This window comes from Tachyglossus aculeatus, chromosome 14 (genome assembly GCF_015852505.1).
Source record: "Tachyglossus aculeatus isolate mTacAcu1 chromosome 14, mTacAcu1.pri, whole genome shotgun sequence".
Lineage (NCBI taxonomy): Eukaryota > Metazoa > Chordata > Mammalia > Monotremata > Tachyglossidae > Tachyglossus > Tachyglossus aculeatus.
In genome coordinates, this window is record NC_052079.1 from 11641161 (window position 1) to 11657907 (window position 16747).

Below are 16747 nucleotides of genomic sequence, written 5' to 3' on the forward strand. Positions count from 1 at the left end.
ACGATTGAATGAATGAATGAATGAATGAATGAACGAACACGCTGCCCCCCCTTCCCCCCCCGTGAGGCGGGGCCGGGCCCCGGTCACGTGTCCCTCCCGAGCGCTCAGTCCAGTGCTCCGCACGCAGGAAGCGCTCAATAAATACGATTGAATGAATGAATGAATGAATGAATGAATGAACGAACGAACGAACACGCCGCCCCCCCTTCCCCCCCGTGAGGCGGGGCCGGACCCCGGTCACGTGTCAAGGGTCGGGGCCCGACGTCCTGACGCCGGCCGTGATTTCCCCCTCCCGCCCCCCTCCCGCCATGGCCTCGCCTTCCGGTGGCGCGCACGCGCGGGCGGACACGTCACCCTGCTCCTCGGCGCGCGCGCGCGTGCGCGCTCCCGCCCCCCATCGGCCGTGGTTCCGGGGTGGCGCGGGCGGACACGTCATCCGGCTCCTCGGCGCGCGCGCCCCCCGTTGCCCCGGGCCCCGCCGGGCGGCGGATGGTGGCGGCGGCGTCTCCCGTCATGGCTGCGGCGGCGTCGGCGGTGTCGTCGTCGGCGTTGTCCAGTATTAGAGAGCGGCAGACAGGTACACACACACACACACCCCCCCGCCCCGCGCCTCACTCCTCGCCCCCGAGCCCTGCTTCCTCCCCGGGGCCGGCAGGGCGGCGGGGCGATCCGGTCCGGCCCGGCCCGGTCCGGCTTGGCCTGGCCTCTCCCGCTCCTTCCGCTTCAGGGGCTGCTCTGCCCAGGGATTGACCCCCAGGGGGCTGCCCTACCCATACACCCCCTCTTGGGGGGCTGCCCTGCCCAGACACCCCCTCCTGGGGGGCTGCCCTACCCAGACACCCCCTCCTGGGGGGCTGCCTTTCCCAGAGACCCCCGCGGGGGGGCTGCCCTGCCCAGAGGCCCCCCGCCCCCCGAGGGGCTGCCCTGTCCAGAGACCCCCTCTAAGGGGGCTGCCCTACCCAGAGACCCCCTCTTAAGGGGGCTGCCCTACCCAGAAACCCCCTCCTGGGGGGCTGTCTTTCCCAGACACCCCCGCGAGGAGCTTGCCCTACTCAGACCCTCCCCCCCCCCCCAGGGGGCTGCCCTACCCAGAACCCCCTTCTGGGGGGCTGCGTTTCCCAGAGACCCCCTCCTGGGGGGCTGCCCTGCCCAGAGGACCCCTGCCCCCCGAGGGGCTGCCCTACCTGGAGACCCCCTCTCTTAGGGGGGCTGCCCTTCCCATACACCCCCTCTTGGGGGGCTGCCCTACCCAGAGACCCCCTCTTGGGGGGCTGCCTTTCCCAGAGGCCCCCCGCCCCCCGGGGGGCTGCCCTGCCCAGAGACCCCCGCGAGGGCCTGCCCTACCCAGAAACCCTCTCTTGGGGGGCTGCCCTTCCCAGAGACCCCCTCTTGGGGGGCTGCCCTTCCCAGAGACCCCCTCTTGGGGGGCTGCCTTACCCAGAGACCCCCTCTTGGGGGGCTGCCCTTCCCATACACCCCCTCTTGGGGGGCTGCCTTTCCCATACACCCCTCTTGGGGGGCTGCCCTTCCCATACACCCCCTCTTGAGGGGCTGCCCTACCCAGAGACCCCCCCTCTTGGGGGGCTGCCCTACCCAGAGACCCCCTCTTGGGGGGCTGCCTTTCCCAGGCACCCCCTCTTGGGGGACTGCCCGACCTGGAGACCCCCCTCTTGGGGGGCTGCCCTACCCAGAGACCCCTTCTTGGGGGGCTGCCTTTCCCAGGCACCCCCGCGAGGGGTTGCCCTGCTACTACTACTAATAATAATGTTGGTATTTGTTAAGCACTTACTATGTGCAAAGCACTGTTCTAAGCACTGGGGTAGATACAAGATAATCAGGTTGTCCCACGTGGGGCTCACAGTCGTCATCCTCATTTTCCAGATGAGGGAACTGAGGCCCAGAGAAGTTAAGTGACTTGCCCAAGGTCACACAGCTGACAAGTGGCGGAGCCGGGATTAGAACCCATGGCCTCCGACTCCAAAGCCCATGCTCTTTCCACTGAGCCACGCTGCTTCCCTAAGACCCCCACCCTCCGGGGGGCTGCCCTGCCCAGAGGACCCCCCCCACTTAGTACAGTGCTCTGCACAGAGTAGGTGCTCAGTCAATGTGGTTGAAAGAATGAATGACCCCTAGCATGACTGGGCCTGCGACGTTCCCAACAGGTCACTCTCCCTCGAGGTTCATGGGGAACCCTGCACCTGAAGTCAACTGATGGTATTTATTGATCCCTCGCTGTGCGCAGACCATTGGACCAAACGCCTGAGAGAGTACAGTGCGGTAACAATAACGATGGTGTTTTTTAAGTGCTTACTATGTGCCATGCACTGTTCTAAGCGCTAGAGTAGATACAAGGTGATCAGGTTGTCCCACGTGGGGCTCACGGTCTTAATCCCCGTTTTACAGGTGAGGGAACTGAGCACAGAGAAGTTAAGTGACTTGCCCAAAGTCACACAGCAGACAAGTGGCAGAGCCAGGTTTAGCATCCACATCCTCTGAATCCCAAGCCTGTGCTCTTTCCCCTAAGCCGTGCTGCTATTTTCGCCACACTCCTCTTATTATTATTATTATTACATACCAAGGGCAGACATCTCCCACCCTGCAGCCTCCTATACTCCCCTTTAAATCAATCAATTGTATTTATTGAGCACTTACTGTGTGCCGAGCACTGTACTAAGCGCTTTAAAGGCTGGTTACCTGGGCCAACTAGAGGTTTTCATAATAATTCAAGCTAAAGAAGCTGGCTTCTTACAATGAAGAACGAAATAATTTCCAGGGGAAATCAAACATACAGAATCTACTTAAATGAAAGTTGATTCAGCTAATTGGATGTTTGTTCATCTTTAAATGCATATATTAGATTTTAATATGACAGCACTCCTTTAGGCACCCCCGCCCCTATTCTATTTTCAGATGAAAAGTTGGGGAAGACGAGTTTACTTGCTGATGTGATCATGATCATCATCATTACTTAGTGGGAAAATAATTCAAACCATCTAAGTGGTTACTGGGTGCAGAGCACTGTAATAAGCACTGGAAGGGAGTGCATAAGTTTCTCTTGCTTTTAACTAGTTCTGTTTTTTTGCATAAAAGTAATATATATGTACCATTTTACAGTGTTCTGTCCTGTTCAACTTTAAGATACTTGTTCTGAGCTTTATTCAGAACAGCATTGTTCTGTTCTAAAGTAGATATAGTGTAGAATGTCAGGCTAGTGGAGTCTTTAAAACAGACTTTTATAACAAGGTACCAGGTATGTACATCTACTAAGAACAGGATGGGCTGCATTAGAACAGTCTTTTATCAAGTCAGTACCTAGTATCTAATTAAGATTCAGTCCACCCTACTTGTTCCTTATGTTTTCATTAAGTGAAAATCACTGCTTGGTGAAATTAATCAACTGGTTAATGTAGGAAAAGTTTTCCTTGGTCTCTGTCAAGTGGTTACCCAGTGGTTTACTCGGTTGTTTGTTATTGATATTAAATCTAGGGCTTCCAAAGCGTAGATTACTGCGAGCCATTCTACTTCAGCAGGATATGCTATTCAGATTTTCCACAGTTCATGTCCACCGTGGGGCTCACAGTCTTAATCCCCAATTTACGGATGAGGTAACCGATGCATAGAGAAGGTAAATGAGTCTGTTTCCCCATTGACAATATCTTGGACACCAGAAGCACGGAGGCATTGTGTTTACATTTTTGGCCACCACAGTAATTAAGAATTTGAAAGGAAGGTCGTTAAGTCTTGTAAATGGTAGTAATCATTCTTGTGCCCTATTTTTCAGTGGCTTTGAGGCGAATGCTGAATTTTAATGTGCCTCATGTTAAAAACAGCACTGGAGAACCAGTATGGAAGGTAAGAGACACTTAAATACCTCATAGATTTATATTTCATTCCTGAATTTGAGAAATACTTAAATACATTGAAATAAAAGTTTGGGATGTAGCATCGGTGCATTTCAGTTTGTTCAACATTCTTAACATTCTTGATAAGCAACAATGTATCTTGTCTTTGTAGAAGGAATGTAATGATCGTTAGTTAAATTAGTAATAATAATGGTATTTTTAAGTGCTTACTATGTGCCAGGCACTATACTAAGTGCTAGGGTGGATACAAGCAGATTGGGTTGGAAACAGGCCCTGTCCCACGTGGGGCTCACATTCTCAATCCCCATTTTGCAGATGAAGTAACTGAGGCACAGAGAAGTGAAGTGATTTACTCAAGGTCACACAGACAACATCTGAATTTTCCCCCGAAAATAACCTAGAATGATGAAATACCTGCCCAAAGAGTTTTAACTTACTTCATAATAGCTGCTTTAAATTTCTGAATGAGAAAACGGTCAGCATGTATCTCACTGAGAAAAATATTTTTAGTCTTGTATGATCTGGTTACTAGAATCTCAGTACCTATCCTTAAAGCTATGAGATTTCTAACAAAATAAGTTTCTGGAAATAGGGAGTTCTGCATGCTATTTCTTAGTGCCCTCTCCCTCCAGCCTCCTTTCACCTCCCTGCCAGGTGTTTCTTTTTTGAAGAAATTCTGAAGGAGCCTGTCCAGGGATCTTAAAAATATAGTATTTATTACATATTTATGTGCCAAGCACTGTACTACGCACTGGGAAGAAACACGGTAATCAGGTTGGGCACAGTCCCTCACAAGTATAAAAAGGAGAGAGTAGGATTTAATCCCCTTTTGTGAGGATGAGGAAACTGAAGCCCAGGAAAGTTAAGTGACATGGCCAAAGTCATATAGCAGGCAAGTCGCAGAGCTGGGATTAAAACCCAGGTTCTCTGATAACCAGGCTCTTGCTCTTTCAACTAGGCCATGCTGTTTTCCATGGTATGCCACTTGAAAATAATAATAGTAATGTCGGTATTTGTTAAGCATTTACTATGTGCCAAGCACTGTTCTAATCACTGGGGGGGATACAAGGTAATCAGGTTGTTCCACGTGGGGTTCGCAGTCTTCATCCCCGTTTTACAGATGAGGGAACTGAGGCCCAGAGAAGTTAAGTGACTTGCCTAAGGTCACACAGCTGACAAGTGGCGGAGCCGGGATTAGAACCCTTGACCTCTGGCTCCCAAGCTCATGCTGTTTCCACTGAGCCACGCTGCTTCATTGGAAAATGAATCCAATCAGTAAAAAGAATTTATAAAAGTGTCATTATCATTATCTATTTACCTAAGAGCTGAAGTCAGTTTAGCTGTAATATCAGCATATTTTATGGCACCTTCGGTGGGATTAAAGAGCACTGTAGCCTAGTGGCATTGGGATTCAGAGGACCTAGCCCCTAATCCTGGCTCTGCCACTTGCCTGCTGTGTCACCTTGGACAAGTCACTTAACTTCTCTTTGCCTCTATCCTCATCTGTAAAATGGGAGTGAAATACCTATTCTCCTTCCCTCTTAGACTGTGAGCCTCAAGTGAGAATGAGACTGTCAGATCTGCTTGTATTGTATCTACCCCAGTACTTAGTACAGTGCTTAACACATAGTAAGTGCTTTACAAATAAATAGTGCAGTTATTACTATTGTTACGATGGATTTTTTTTTCCAACCCCCTTTTGAGTCATAGTTTACATCTAGAATTCTTGATATCAGTACAAGACTTAATAGCTGAAATAGGAAGTAAGCATAATGTAATAGCAAGTTGTAAGACTCAAAAAAGATGAAAAGAACAACTCCGTCTGCCCAAATTTCAGTATGTAATGGAAAAAAATTTTGACTGCGGGTCAGGATTTGGGCTCTAATTCCAGTGCTGCCACTTGCCTGCTTTGTGACTTTAGGCAAATCAGTTAACTTCTATGGGCTTCAGTTCGTCATCTTGAAAAAGGGGATTAAATCCTACTCCCTCTTATTTAGACTTGTGAGCCCCATGGGACATCTGTAAAATGGGAATTAAATACTTTCTGCCTTTCCTTTAGACTTTGAGCCCTATATAGAGCTGGGACTCTATCCGATATGATTATCTTGAATCTGCCCTAATGCTTGGCACAGAATAAATACTTAATAAATGCCACTTATCATTATTATTATTGAGTAGTTATGGGGAAATGGTCTTGCTAGCTTTTTAGCTTCCTTAAAGGTGGTTTTAGATTGGTTTGGAGCAAAAACTCAGGTCAGCAATCGGTGTAAAAGTTGTTTACTTTTTAGAAGCTGCATTTTGCTAACACATTTGATTCCATAAGAATTATTGGCTTATATATGGGAGTAACTTGACTTTATTAATCTTTGGATAGTAATATCAGATTAATATTCAGTCTTTGGGCTTCTTTCTGTAGAGCCCTACAGGGTTTGGCTTTTTGTCCTGCTCTTTTCAAAAATGCAAGTAAAGATCCAGTGTGCAAACACTTTTTAGCCTGGCCATTAAGGATTTTCTACTGGTTCAGCTTTTTCTCATTATTATTGTTTTAAATAACAGATTTGTGGTAATACTGAAAATGTGGTTGTCTTAAATTGAGTGCGTTCATATTAGTTAATCCATAGTGAAACTGCTTAAGTGTAATTATTTGTTTGTTTTGGGGTAGGTACTCATTTACGACAGATTTGGACAAGATATCATTTCTCCTCTGCTATCTGTGAAGGAGCTTAGAGACATGGGAATCACTTTGCACCTGTGAGTGTTAACCGATATTTATTAATTGCTTAGTTCTTGAATAATTATCAGAAGGGGACGAAGATGATCTCTTGATCTTTCATTGAAGGTGGGTGGTTGGAAGAGGCCAGTTCAGTGGCCGCTTGTTGCAGAATCTTCTGTACTCACTTCTGTCTCTGGCTTGAGGATAAAGAACAATTCTTAGCCTGGTACTCTGTGGGACTCCAAGAGGCTTTTTTTATTTATTTTTTTTCCTCCTGGGGCTCAAAGTCAGGATTATTCCGGCATCCAGGCTGATGTAACCCCCCAGGCTCTTCCGTCCCAGTGTTTGAATGAGAAGTTTAACCCAAGTAGATTTGTGGAGATTCTGATGCAGAGAAGTTTTACCTAAGCATTTCATTCTCTCCCTTTATTCTCTAAATGTTTTGTTCCCTCCCTTCCGGTCCCACAGACAGGCTAATTTGTTTGAACTGAGTTCTTTTCATTACTTAGATGCCCTTTAAAATGAGATTTGAAAGATACCACAGTTAAAAAAAAGCTTTGTTGTCCAGCTGTTTGGAGGAGTGGGAAGTGCCAGTTGGTCAAATATTCCAGACAAGAATCAAGCCTGCCTTTCCTCATCCCAGTCCCATCCCAAGAGGCGGCCTTGAATAGGCTAGATGTATAGATCTCGCTGTCTTTCACTTCTAAAAATGACACATTTGATGGTCAAGTCCTAGCTGTGCCTGCTGGAGTGGCTAAAAGACTGATACATGGTCCACAATTTATTCCCTATTGTGTGCGTGCGTGCACAGAAGCGCACAGTTCCTTGCTGCGCTGAAACATTTACTGTAAATGAGGTCTGTCTCTGATTTAGAAACTGGCTTTTTAAACACAGCCCGTGCAAAGCCTCCACTCCAGAAGAGTAACCCTCTTTCTGCTGCTGCCCATTCTGCTGGTTCTCCATTGTAGCGCTTAGCAGAGTGTTTGACATATTGTAAGCACTTAAATACCATTGTTATTAGTATTATTGTTCTCTCCTATCATCGCATTGCTACAGTTCAAGATTTTCCTTCACTATGCCTTTCTGCTTGAGTGTGCCGCCTTTCAGTTTACCATTTGGTAGTTGTTTGTGTGCCCTGCTGTAGTCTGTTCTACTCTAATGTCCTGCTCTGTGAAACTGGTTTTGCCTAGGCTACTGCCCATCACAATTATTGATTGTCTCTAAATGGAAAGTGCCCGCATCTCACTGTTTGCCCATCACTGTCAGAGTAGAGCAGAGGTGGGTGGGTTTGACCTGTTCAACACTGGCATGTTAGAAGATGCATAAGGGATCTGCAAGTAGGAGACAGAATTCACTTTCAATCCACAAGGAGATTCTTCCATCCAAACAGGCAGTGATACCATTAAAAATATTTGAGAGAGGCATCCTGGAGCTACTATAAGCTGATGACTGATCTGTTGAAGGACATAACCAGAAGACAGATGATGATCAGTTGCATCTCAGAAATTGGCAGAATCTATGTACTGACAAGCCTAAAACCAAGGTTATGTACTAGCCTATACTCAGGAAGCAGTGTTAAACAACCAAAAATTATCATTTCTGCCCCGGGTGAACATTTGGTAAGTGAAGTTATGGCAGTGTAGACCCTGAAGCAATCAACCAATCCGTGCCCATATGGAGACTTCTTCAAGAGTCTGTTAAAATTTACGTTTTGCATCAAGTGTGTTACCTTGTACTTTTCATGATAGAAGATAAATCTGAATTTAGTAGGAAATTGGCAGTAAATTTACATGAACTTAAGCATTTACGATTCATTCAGTGTGTATTTGTTGAGTGCGTATTATGTGCAGAGTACTGTACTATACATTTGGGAGAGCAACAATAAACAGACACATTCCTGCCCACCACAAGCTTTAGGTGTGTGGGAGTAAAATTGGTTAGCACTGATTTTTCACCTAACCCAGAAGCCCAGATTCTTAAAAACTCAAATGTGTTTCCAAAGATATATTGTAAATATATCTGTGGTGCAGAATGAGGATGTTTAACGTTGAAAGTGATGGATAAAATGCTCAACAGTATTTTGAATGAAGCAAAAGCAGGTTAATTTGAGTTTCAGAATAATTTTTGCAAGTATGAATAAATGGGAGAAAAGTGATTTTTTTTATGGGTAATTGGTAACATATCTTTTTTTTGGTCAGGCTTTTGCATTCCGATCGAGATCCTATTCCAGATGTTCCTGCAGTGTACTTTGTTATGCCAACAGAAGAAAATATAGACAGAATGTGCCAGGTAATAGAATTTACTGTCTTGCTTTTAGTAAGGCTGAGAAGAGTTAGAGAAACGAAGCATTTTGTTAATGGAAACCCCGGTGATGGCAAAGAGAGGCATTGCACGTATCCAGCTCTGACTTTTGTGTCTATTTTTCCAAAGTTTTGAAATAGTGGGAGCCCAATTTCTTTTTGCCGATGATACCTTTACTCATCAATAAAGACTAGCGAATATAAAAGGCTAGTGAAGAAATTTGATTTTAAAATCATCAGTTAAGATTCATGATGCTTCTTTATGGCTGGGACTATTTTAATGATATGCATCTTTTTCTGATGATTGTCCTGATAACTATTTTTTTCTGAGTGGACATTTCATTGTAGTTCTGTTCCTAGAGTCCATTAATAATTTATGGCATGGCCACATAACATTGACCCAGGTACTTAAGAGTACATGTTAAAGAAGAGAGATAATTCCAGAAGATATTAAACCATTTGCATTCTCCGTACCCATCCGCCCTTCAAATACAATAGCTTGCATAATTAATTTAATTTGCTGAAATCATAGCATCCTAGCCCAGGAAGGGATACCCAGAGGCTCTGTATTTATCTGCCCCGATCATATGGATTTCTGCATATTAAAGATTTTGTTGGAGGGAGATTTCATAGCCTTCCTTGTGAGCCATTTCTGGGATGTGGCAACTGTAGGAAAGTTTGGACCTTCATGATTTTATCTTTCCAATTATTTTGCTAGCTTCCTCATATTTTGCCTTGAAATGGAGTTTTATTTATGTTGTTACATTGAAATATTTGTTATTGCTCTTTCTGATTTTGCTATTAATTTTTTTAAGGTGGGGCATTCAAATCTGGATAATATTGACTATAAAATACATTTTCAATTTTAATGCATAAATCCACTTAATCCTCAGAACCTCTGGCAGTAATTTGTCAGGCTTTGGATTCTTTAGGGCCCAAGATAATTGTTGAATGGCATTTGTGAGTTACAAATTAATACTTGTGAGATTTAACCAGAAGCCCAAGGAAGGAACAACCAGGGTTGTTGGGGAGGGTGTTCATTCTACTATTCACAAAGTAGAACTAAACAAAAACCAAGATTAAATAAGATTTCTTCCACTCAGGGTGAGTTTCAAAGCCTACCTTAGGTGGGAACTAGTGAGCTGTAATTTTATTCAAGTTAATTGACTTAAAAATCAATCAGTGGTACTTATTGAGAGTACTATGTGCAGAGTTCTGTACTAAACACTTGGGAGAGTACAATGCAACAGAGGTGGTAGACATATTTCCTGCCCACAAGGAGCTTGTAGTCTAGAAAAAGGCACAGGAATATAGCCACACAACCTATACGCTATATAACCAGGGCATTCTTGGCAGTGATTTCTCAGCCTGATGGGTTGTTATCCTTTTTTCATCTTTTATACAGTGTTTCAGGAAATCCTGCTGCCTTCTCAGGGGCACTTCAGTATTGTCGGTATATTTTTTGGCGTCATAGTATTCATTTCATTTACAGGATCTTCGAAACCAACTTTACGAATCTTACTATTTAAATTTTATTTCTGCTATCTCAAGAAGTAAACTGGAAGACATTGCAAATGCTGCTTTAGGAGCAAGTGCAGTAACACAAGTGGCGAAGGTAAGCATGTTTTACTTACCTGCTTTTACAGGTGAAAGTTAGAATTCATTTCCTTTCGTTCCATCTGGTTCTTATGCCTGAATGGGCAAATTACAGCCAGAGACCACATTTGTTCTGCCAGTTGATTTGAACTGACCCAACTCTGTGCCCAGTAGAAATAAAAAATACATGCCATCATTGCACATGAGAATACTTAGACCAAATTTATTAGTGTGTGTAAGTTTTGTTAGTTTCATGATCAATAATTTCAGTATCAATATGTGCCAAAACAATTTTATTACGAAGTACTGTGATTCACAAAACATTTTGTGTGCAGTGCTTCGCAGTTTACTAAATCTTGTTAAGTAGTTTCCCAGTCCAAATAATTGCCCACTCCCGGTCTCTGCCTAATTTGCAAGAAATGGGTTGCTAGCATTTCCAGGATTGGGTTACCCTCCCTTCCCAAAAGGTTGCACTATTGTTCATAATACTGTTAAAGAATAGTCAGAATCCCACCAATAATTTCTCCGTGTTTTTACTTTACATATAATAAACTAGGGCAATGAGACCCCAGTTGTAATTAATTCTGTTTAGTGGCACTAGTAATTATTCTGCATTATTTCATTTTATAATTTCTTGTGTTTTTCAAATACTTTTCTTCTGTTTTAATTTGTCTAGGTCATTTTTTCTTCTAAAAAGTGTTGGAGAAAGTATATAACAATGAATTTTAGTATTTCATACTCATTATTTTTTTCATTTTTATATCTGGTCGATACATATAGTTTCCATAGGTTCTCCATGTTTTCTTCAGACCAGTTACATTATTCTTTACTTCAGTATCGTAATGTCTGGAACATTTTTTTATTTCTTTGAAGTAGTGCAGGTACTCCTATCTTTAGCACAAATAAACCAGATTTTGAGTAACACTGGAATTTTGTAATTAATTCATAATAATTTGTATCCTGCTTTCTAGGTTTTTGATCAGTATCTGAATTTTATTACTTTGGAAGATGATATGTTTGTACTATGTAATCAGAATAAGGAGCTCATCTCATATCGTGGTAGGTATTCTATTTGTTTCAGAAATAATGGAATTTGCTTTTATTTAAACATCACATAGTATAAGAAAAAATGTTCAACAGACTAGACACATTGTCTTCGATTCTCGTTCTGAAGTTAATTGCTTTTACATCACCATCATTTTAACTATAACTGGTAATTAGATATGGGTGTTCCAAATACAACACAATGGATGTCTCAAAGTCCAGCCTCTAACTTTGTGGATCAGAAAAAGTTTAACATTTTAAAAGCAGCATGAAAGTTTTCCCAGCTCTATTTCTCTTTGCTCTAGTTCTGTGTCCTAGGTTAAAGAAAATAGCTATGGTGCTACAGTAGATTTTTTAGAGCTTCAAATACAATTTTTATTTTAAAGTAACACTTGAGATTTTTCTGCACGTAATAATGCTCTTTATATAATGCATCCAATTCTTTTTCTTAGCGCTGATGCCCTTCATTCATTTTCCCAGAAAAGAATTATTGTCCCTTTTTCTCTTGATCAGAGGTAGTTTGGTGCTTCCTGTCGACTGTGGCATTTGTGATCTTGCTTTCCTCCTGACATTCTTGAATCAAAAATGACCTTTAACAGTCTAATCCAAAATATATTTTTCAATTATATGAAATTTTTGTAATCCTTAACTAATTTCCTCAGAGATGTTAACTGCTAAATTCATCTGATAGAACAAACATTCCAAGAACATTTTCGTTCTATCACAAAGAAAAATTGTAGCAGATGTTCAACCTTAGAAAAATGATAGAATTTCTTATCTAAGTCCAAATTTGGGGTCAATTTGTTGGAAAGTTAGGCTAATCTCTAAAATTCTTTGTTTGCATACAAATTGCTAGTAATAATAAAAACATAAATAGTTAAATTCCATCATTCTATTGCAAATTATGGATTGATTGACAGCTTTCTCACAATGAGTAGGAAATGGCCTAAAATAGCTGTGAGAATGTTATCTGATTTTCTCCTATGATAACTTTGAGTTTGGTGTGAGTTATTGAAAAAATGGAACTGTTTCATTTTTGTCCTAATCATTTTATTTTCCACATCTTAAATTGTGGGACATTTTTATTTTTACTGCATTTTGCCTCTTGATTTTAAGCAGTGCTCCAGTTTCTCATGGACACTGGTTCCAAATTTTATTTTGTATTCCAAAACTTAAGGAAGCAGAATTCAAAACCAGTTTTTGGTATTTCAGTCTCGTTCTCTTCAGTGAGTATAGCAATCCAACCACTAGAGAGATGGAAGGTAACTCTGTCTTTCTGTGCCCGCTTCTTGAGAAAAGCTGTGAAGCCTGCCAAAATCATTACACCATCAGCACAGTCCTATATCAGTGGTGCTGATCTGGGACATGGAGTGCTTCTAGGCCTGAGGGGCCGCGTTGTGCTTGGGAGGATCCGATACCATTCAGGAAGTTCCTGAGTTTTGGCGAACTCATGGATCAGCTGGAGGCTTGTAGACTTAAGAGATGGTGGAGATAATCCCGGCTTCACTCCCACCCTACGTGACCACCCTAACTGAGAAACACACTCCACAGGGCCGGGTTTCCCTGAAACATCTTTCTGCCCGGACAGGTCACCTGAGGCTGCTCGAGCCTGCAGTGTATCCTCTGTTCCTCAAACCTGGCAGGGATTCTGAGACTCCATGCCCTTTGTACAGTAGGTGGGAATTCAATAGAATGACACTTCCACACAGTCCTAGTGCTAAGAGATATAATTTGGTTGGGCCTGCGTAGACAGCAGAACCACTGCCAGCCATGTCATTGTCCCAACATGGAGCAAAGTGCCATTCAGGAGAACCACTCAGAGGTCACTGTTCCATATCCTTGCATTGGGAAATAATTATCTTCCCCTCTATTCCCACTCCTTGAAATCTCCAAGGGTTGGAGCATAGGGCACCAAAATTCTCTTTGACCCTGAACTGTTTGGGGATTTGTCAATAATTTCTAACAAATTAGTAGGCACTTTTTATCTTCACCTCTGCCTTTCCTTTCCTCCCCCTATTTCATTTCAGCCATCAACAGGTCAGATATCACAGACACTGAAATGGAGACCATTATGGACACTATTGTTGACAGTCTCTTCTGTTTTTTCGTTACTCTTGGTAAGTTTCCATTTTTTTTTAACGTTCCTTTCTCCTATGAAAAGTACATACTTAAGTTTTTTGTCAGGTTTCTAACCTGTGGTACATAATTAGCATTTTCAAACCAATCTCCACTTTGCTGCAAACCTACAAAGGAAGGCATATTGTTATCTCCAGTTTGCAAATTAGAAACCTGAAGTGCAAAACGTTTAATAAATTAGAGGCCCTGTCAAAATTAGAATTCTTTCTTCCATTTTCAGCTGATTTGCCCATTGAACCTAGCTTTTTAATGCGCTCTCCTATTTAGTGTCCTAAAAAGATGTGCTTTGAAAGTTATATTAGGTTTTGCCTTTTATACCAAGATACTGAATCTAAAATTACAGTGCTAAGGAGCTGGGTGATTATCAGGGCAATTTTACAATGATGTTGGCAACAGTACTTTAATGCCTAGGAAGATCCCCTTTTCGAGGGTGATATTTGGAAAGGCAGTTGCCCAAAGTGCCAGCCTCCTGAAATGCCCAATATTCCAAAGCCGTCCAAGCACCTCTGTGAGGTTTCAGAGAAATTTATCAATCAGTCATATCTACTGAGCACTTCCTGTGTGTGGAGCACTGTACTAAGCGCTTGAGGCAGTACAGTATAACAGAGTTGGTGGACATGTTCCCTGCCCACGAGGAGCTTTCAGTCCAGAGTAAACTCTTTCTTATTTCTTTACTTGATTATCTAGCACTTAGTAAAATGCTTGACACATAGTAAGCACTGGACAAATGTTGTCATCCTTATTATTATTAACTTGCCTAAATCATTTGCCTCTTAGTGTTTGCGAGGTGTGCTGCTATTTCTCTTCCACCTGCTCCACAGGGCAGGAAGCCTGGGCAACACTGGGTGTCGGGGAGACCTTTAGGGATTTGGTGCACTATGTATTCATTCATTCATTCATTCAGTTGTATTCATTGAGCACTTACTGGGTGCAGAGCACTGTACTAAGCACTTGGGAAGTACAAGTTGGCAACATATAGAGACGGTCCCTACCCAACAGCGGGCTCACAGTCTCGAAGGTCTGTTGTTTCATCTCTCCGTCTGTCACCAGTCGCCCACCCCACTTTATTCTTAGATTGTGAGTCCATGTCTAATTCTCATCCTCGTATTCTTTCCCAGAGCCTAGTGCAGGACTTTGCAATCCATTGACACTCAGTAAATACTAGTACAACAACTACACTGATGCCCTGCAGGGTAAGATTACAATAACCATTAACTTGTTTAATAGGTGCTGTCCCTATAATTAGATGTTCAAGAGGAACAGCAGCAGAGATGGTGGCAGTGGTAAGTTTGTTCATTTATTAAGTAATCAATTTGGAAGTAATCCTGTTTTCCCCAAGTGAATCAGTCGGCAGTGAAAAATGATGTGAAATTTTAGTGTTACAGCTCTCAACTATTGTAGGTGATTTAGTGATCTCCCGCTTCTAGACTGTGAGCCCGTTGTTGGGTAGGGATTGTCTCTATCTGTTGCCCAGTTGTACTTTCCAAGCGCTTAATACAGTGCTCTGCACACAGTAAGCGCCCAGTAAATATGATTGAATAGTAATAAATCAAAATCATGGCTTAATTCAGGGGTTCAGCCAAGTGGCCCAACCAACTATTTGATGCTGCTAATTTTCCCAAATTACTTTTCTCATTCTTATAGTGATAAATTCAGCCTTGACAACACAACCGTGATAGAATGTCTTATGGTGATTTTTTTTTAATATATTGCTGTCCAGTGCTTTTTTCCTATGAAAACGATTCCAGAATTTTCAACTTCTGGACCCAGGTCTGTCTAAAATCAATGCAGAGAGAGCAGGGGAATGCCTGTGGACCAGCTATCCATCAGTTTATCTAAACCTTTCTTAAACGTACAGATATTTTAACCCACACAACTTCCTATGGTATCAAATTTTATATTTTTACCATCCTTTGTGGAAAATAAAACACTGTGAAACAGCTAGCCTGGTAGGGAGTATAATCTGTGGTTCTTCAGCAAAAATACTCAGTGAGATCTCCATTATTAACCCATAAGGCATTTTTGAGTGTATCACTTTAGCTAAGTAGTTGGGGAATCATTTCTTGTTAAAACTAGTGGAATTGAATAATTGAACAAGTTGGGTATGACTCAGTATGTTCTTTAGATGTTTTTGAAATAATTTAAGATTATTTAGAAGTTTAAAGAAAGGGACAAAAGTTAAAGTTGGAAAATTATATGGAATTCTTAACCCAAATGTTTAGGTAGGCGAAATCCACCTAAAAAGCCTGACCACTTACCCAAGACAGTCACCTTCCTAAGTAATAAGCCAAATCTCCACCAAGCCCCCAAATCCTAGTGTTTACTCAGTGATTCGTGTCCTTTTTGCTTCCAAGTTTTGTGTGATGTTTTAGGGCTTATTTGGTGTTTCATTTTTCAGAAACTGGATAAGAAACTTCGAGAGAATCTAAGGGATGCACGAAACAGTCTTTTCACAGGTGACACACTTGGGGCTGGCCAGTTCAGGTAGAGTGTTGGTTACTGTTATGCTTGTGGGCACTTGAAAATAAAACAGTTCTTTTCTTTTTCAAGATTGAAAGGAAGGGTATGGTCCTCTTCTACAGGGCATTCCTGAGTAGAGAGAGGTGCCATTTGATCTTTTGTAGAAATGTTTCATACTCAAACTAAGTGCACACAACTTTCAACAAGTACGGATAAGTTTGAACAAATCAAGCGTATTTGTTATCTTGGGCGTAGCACAAATTTGTGTTGATTGTAATGCAATGAATATTTCATTACACAGATGACAAGCAGTGAGAGATGGAATGGTGCCTCTCTATCTTGAGCATCCCTGTCCTTGACATATGTATCTCATTCATTTTTAGAGGTGAAAACAGAGACTTTAGTGGAAAACTGTTCTATTTAAGGAGTAAACACTGATTTAGTACAAATATAATTCTGGGAAAATTAAAGGATGGCTAATTGTATCTCTGAAAAAACAGGACACGTCAGTGTTTATAGCACATTTTCTTTATTACCACCACATTTGCTGCCTTGTGGAAAAGCTACTTATTTTACAAAAAAGAAAATTATAAACACGATGATAACAATTTTGGACTTTGAATTTATGTTGAACT

At 42.3% G+C, this 16747-nt stretch overlaps 1 protein-coding gene across 1 annotated transcript in view; it reads left to right on the forward strand.

Annotated features, from left to right (window-relative positions):
• The first annotated feature begins 476 nt into the window (after positions 1 to 476).
• SCFD1 (sec1 family domain containing 1) overlaps positions 477 to 16747 on the forward strand; it is a 63983-nt gene continuing 47712 nt past the window's right edge. The window contains exons 1-9 of the mRNA XM_038756388.1: positions 477 to 577; positions 3782 to 3852; positions 6526 to 6614; positions 8775 to 8865; positions 10369 to 10491; positions 11444 to 11531; positions 13544 to 13633; positions 14880 to 14935; positions 16051 to 16136. Of these exons, the coding sequence (XP_038612316.1) occupies positions 490 to 577; positions 3782 to 3852; positions 6526 to 6614; positions 8775 to 8865; positions 10369 to 10491; positions 11444 to 11531; positions 13544 to 13633; positions 14880 to 14935; positions 16051 to 16136 (782 nt within the window). The 5' untranslated portion in view covers positions 477 to 489. The remainder of the gene's footprint in view (positions 578 to 3781; positions 3853 to 6525; positions 6615 to 8774; positions 8866 to 10368; positions 10492 to 11443; positions 11532 to 13543; positions 13634 to 14879; positions 14936 to 16050; positions 16137 to 16747) is intronic.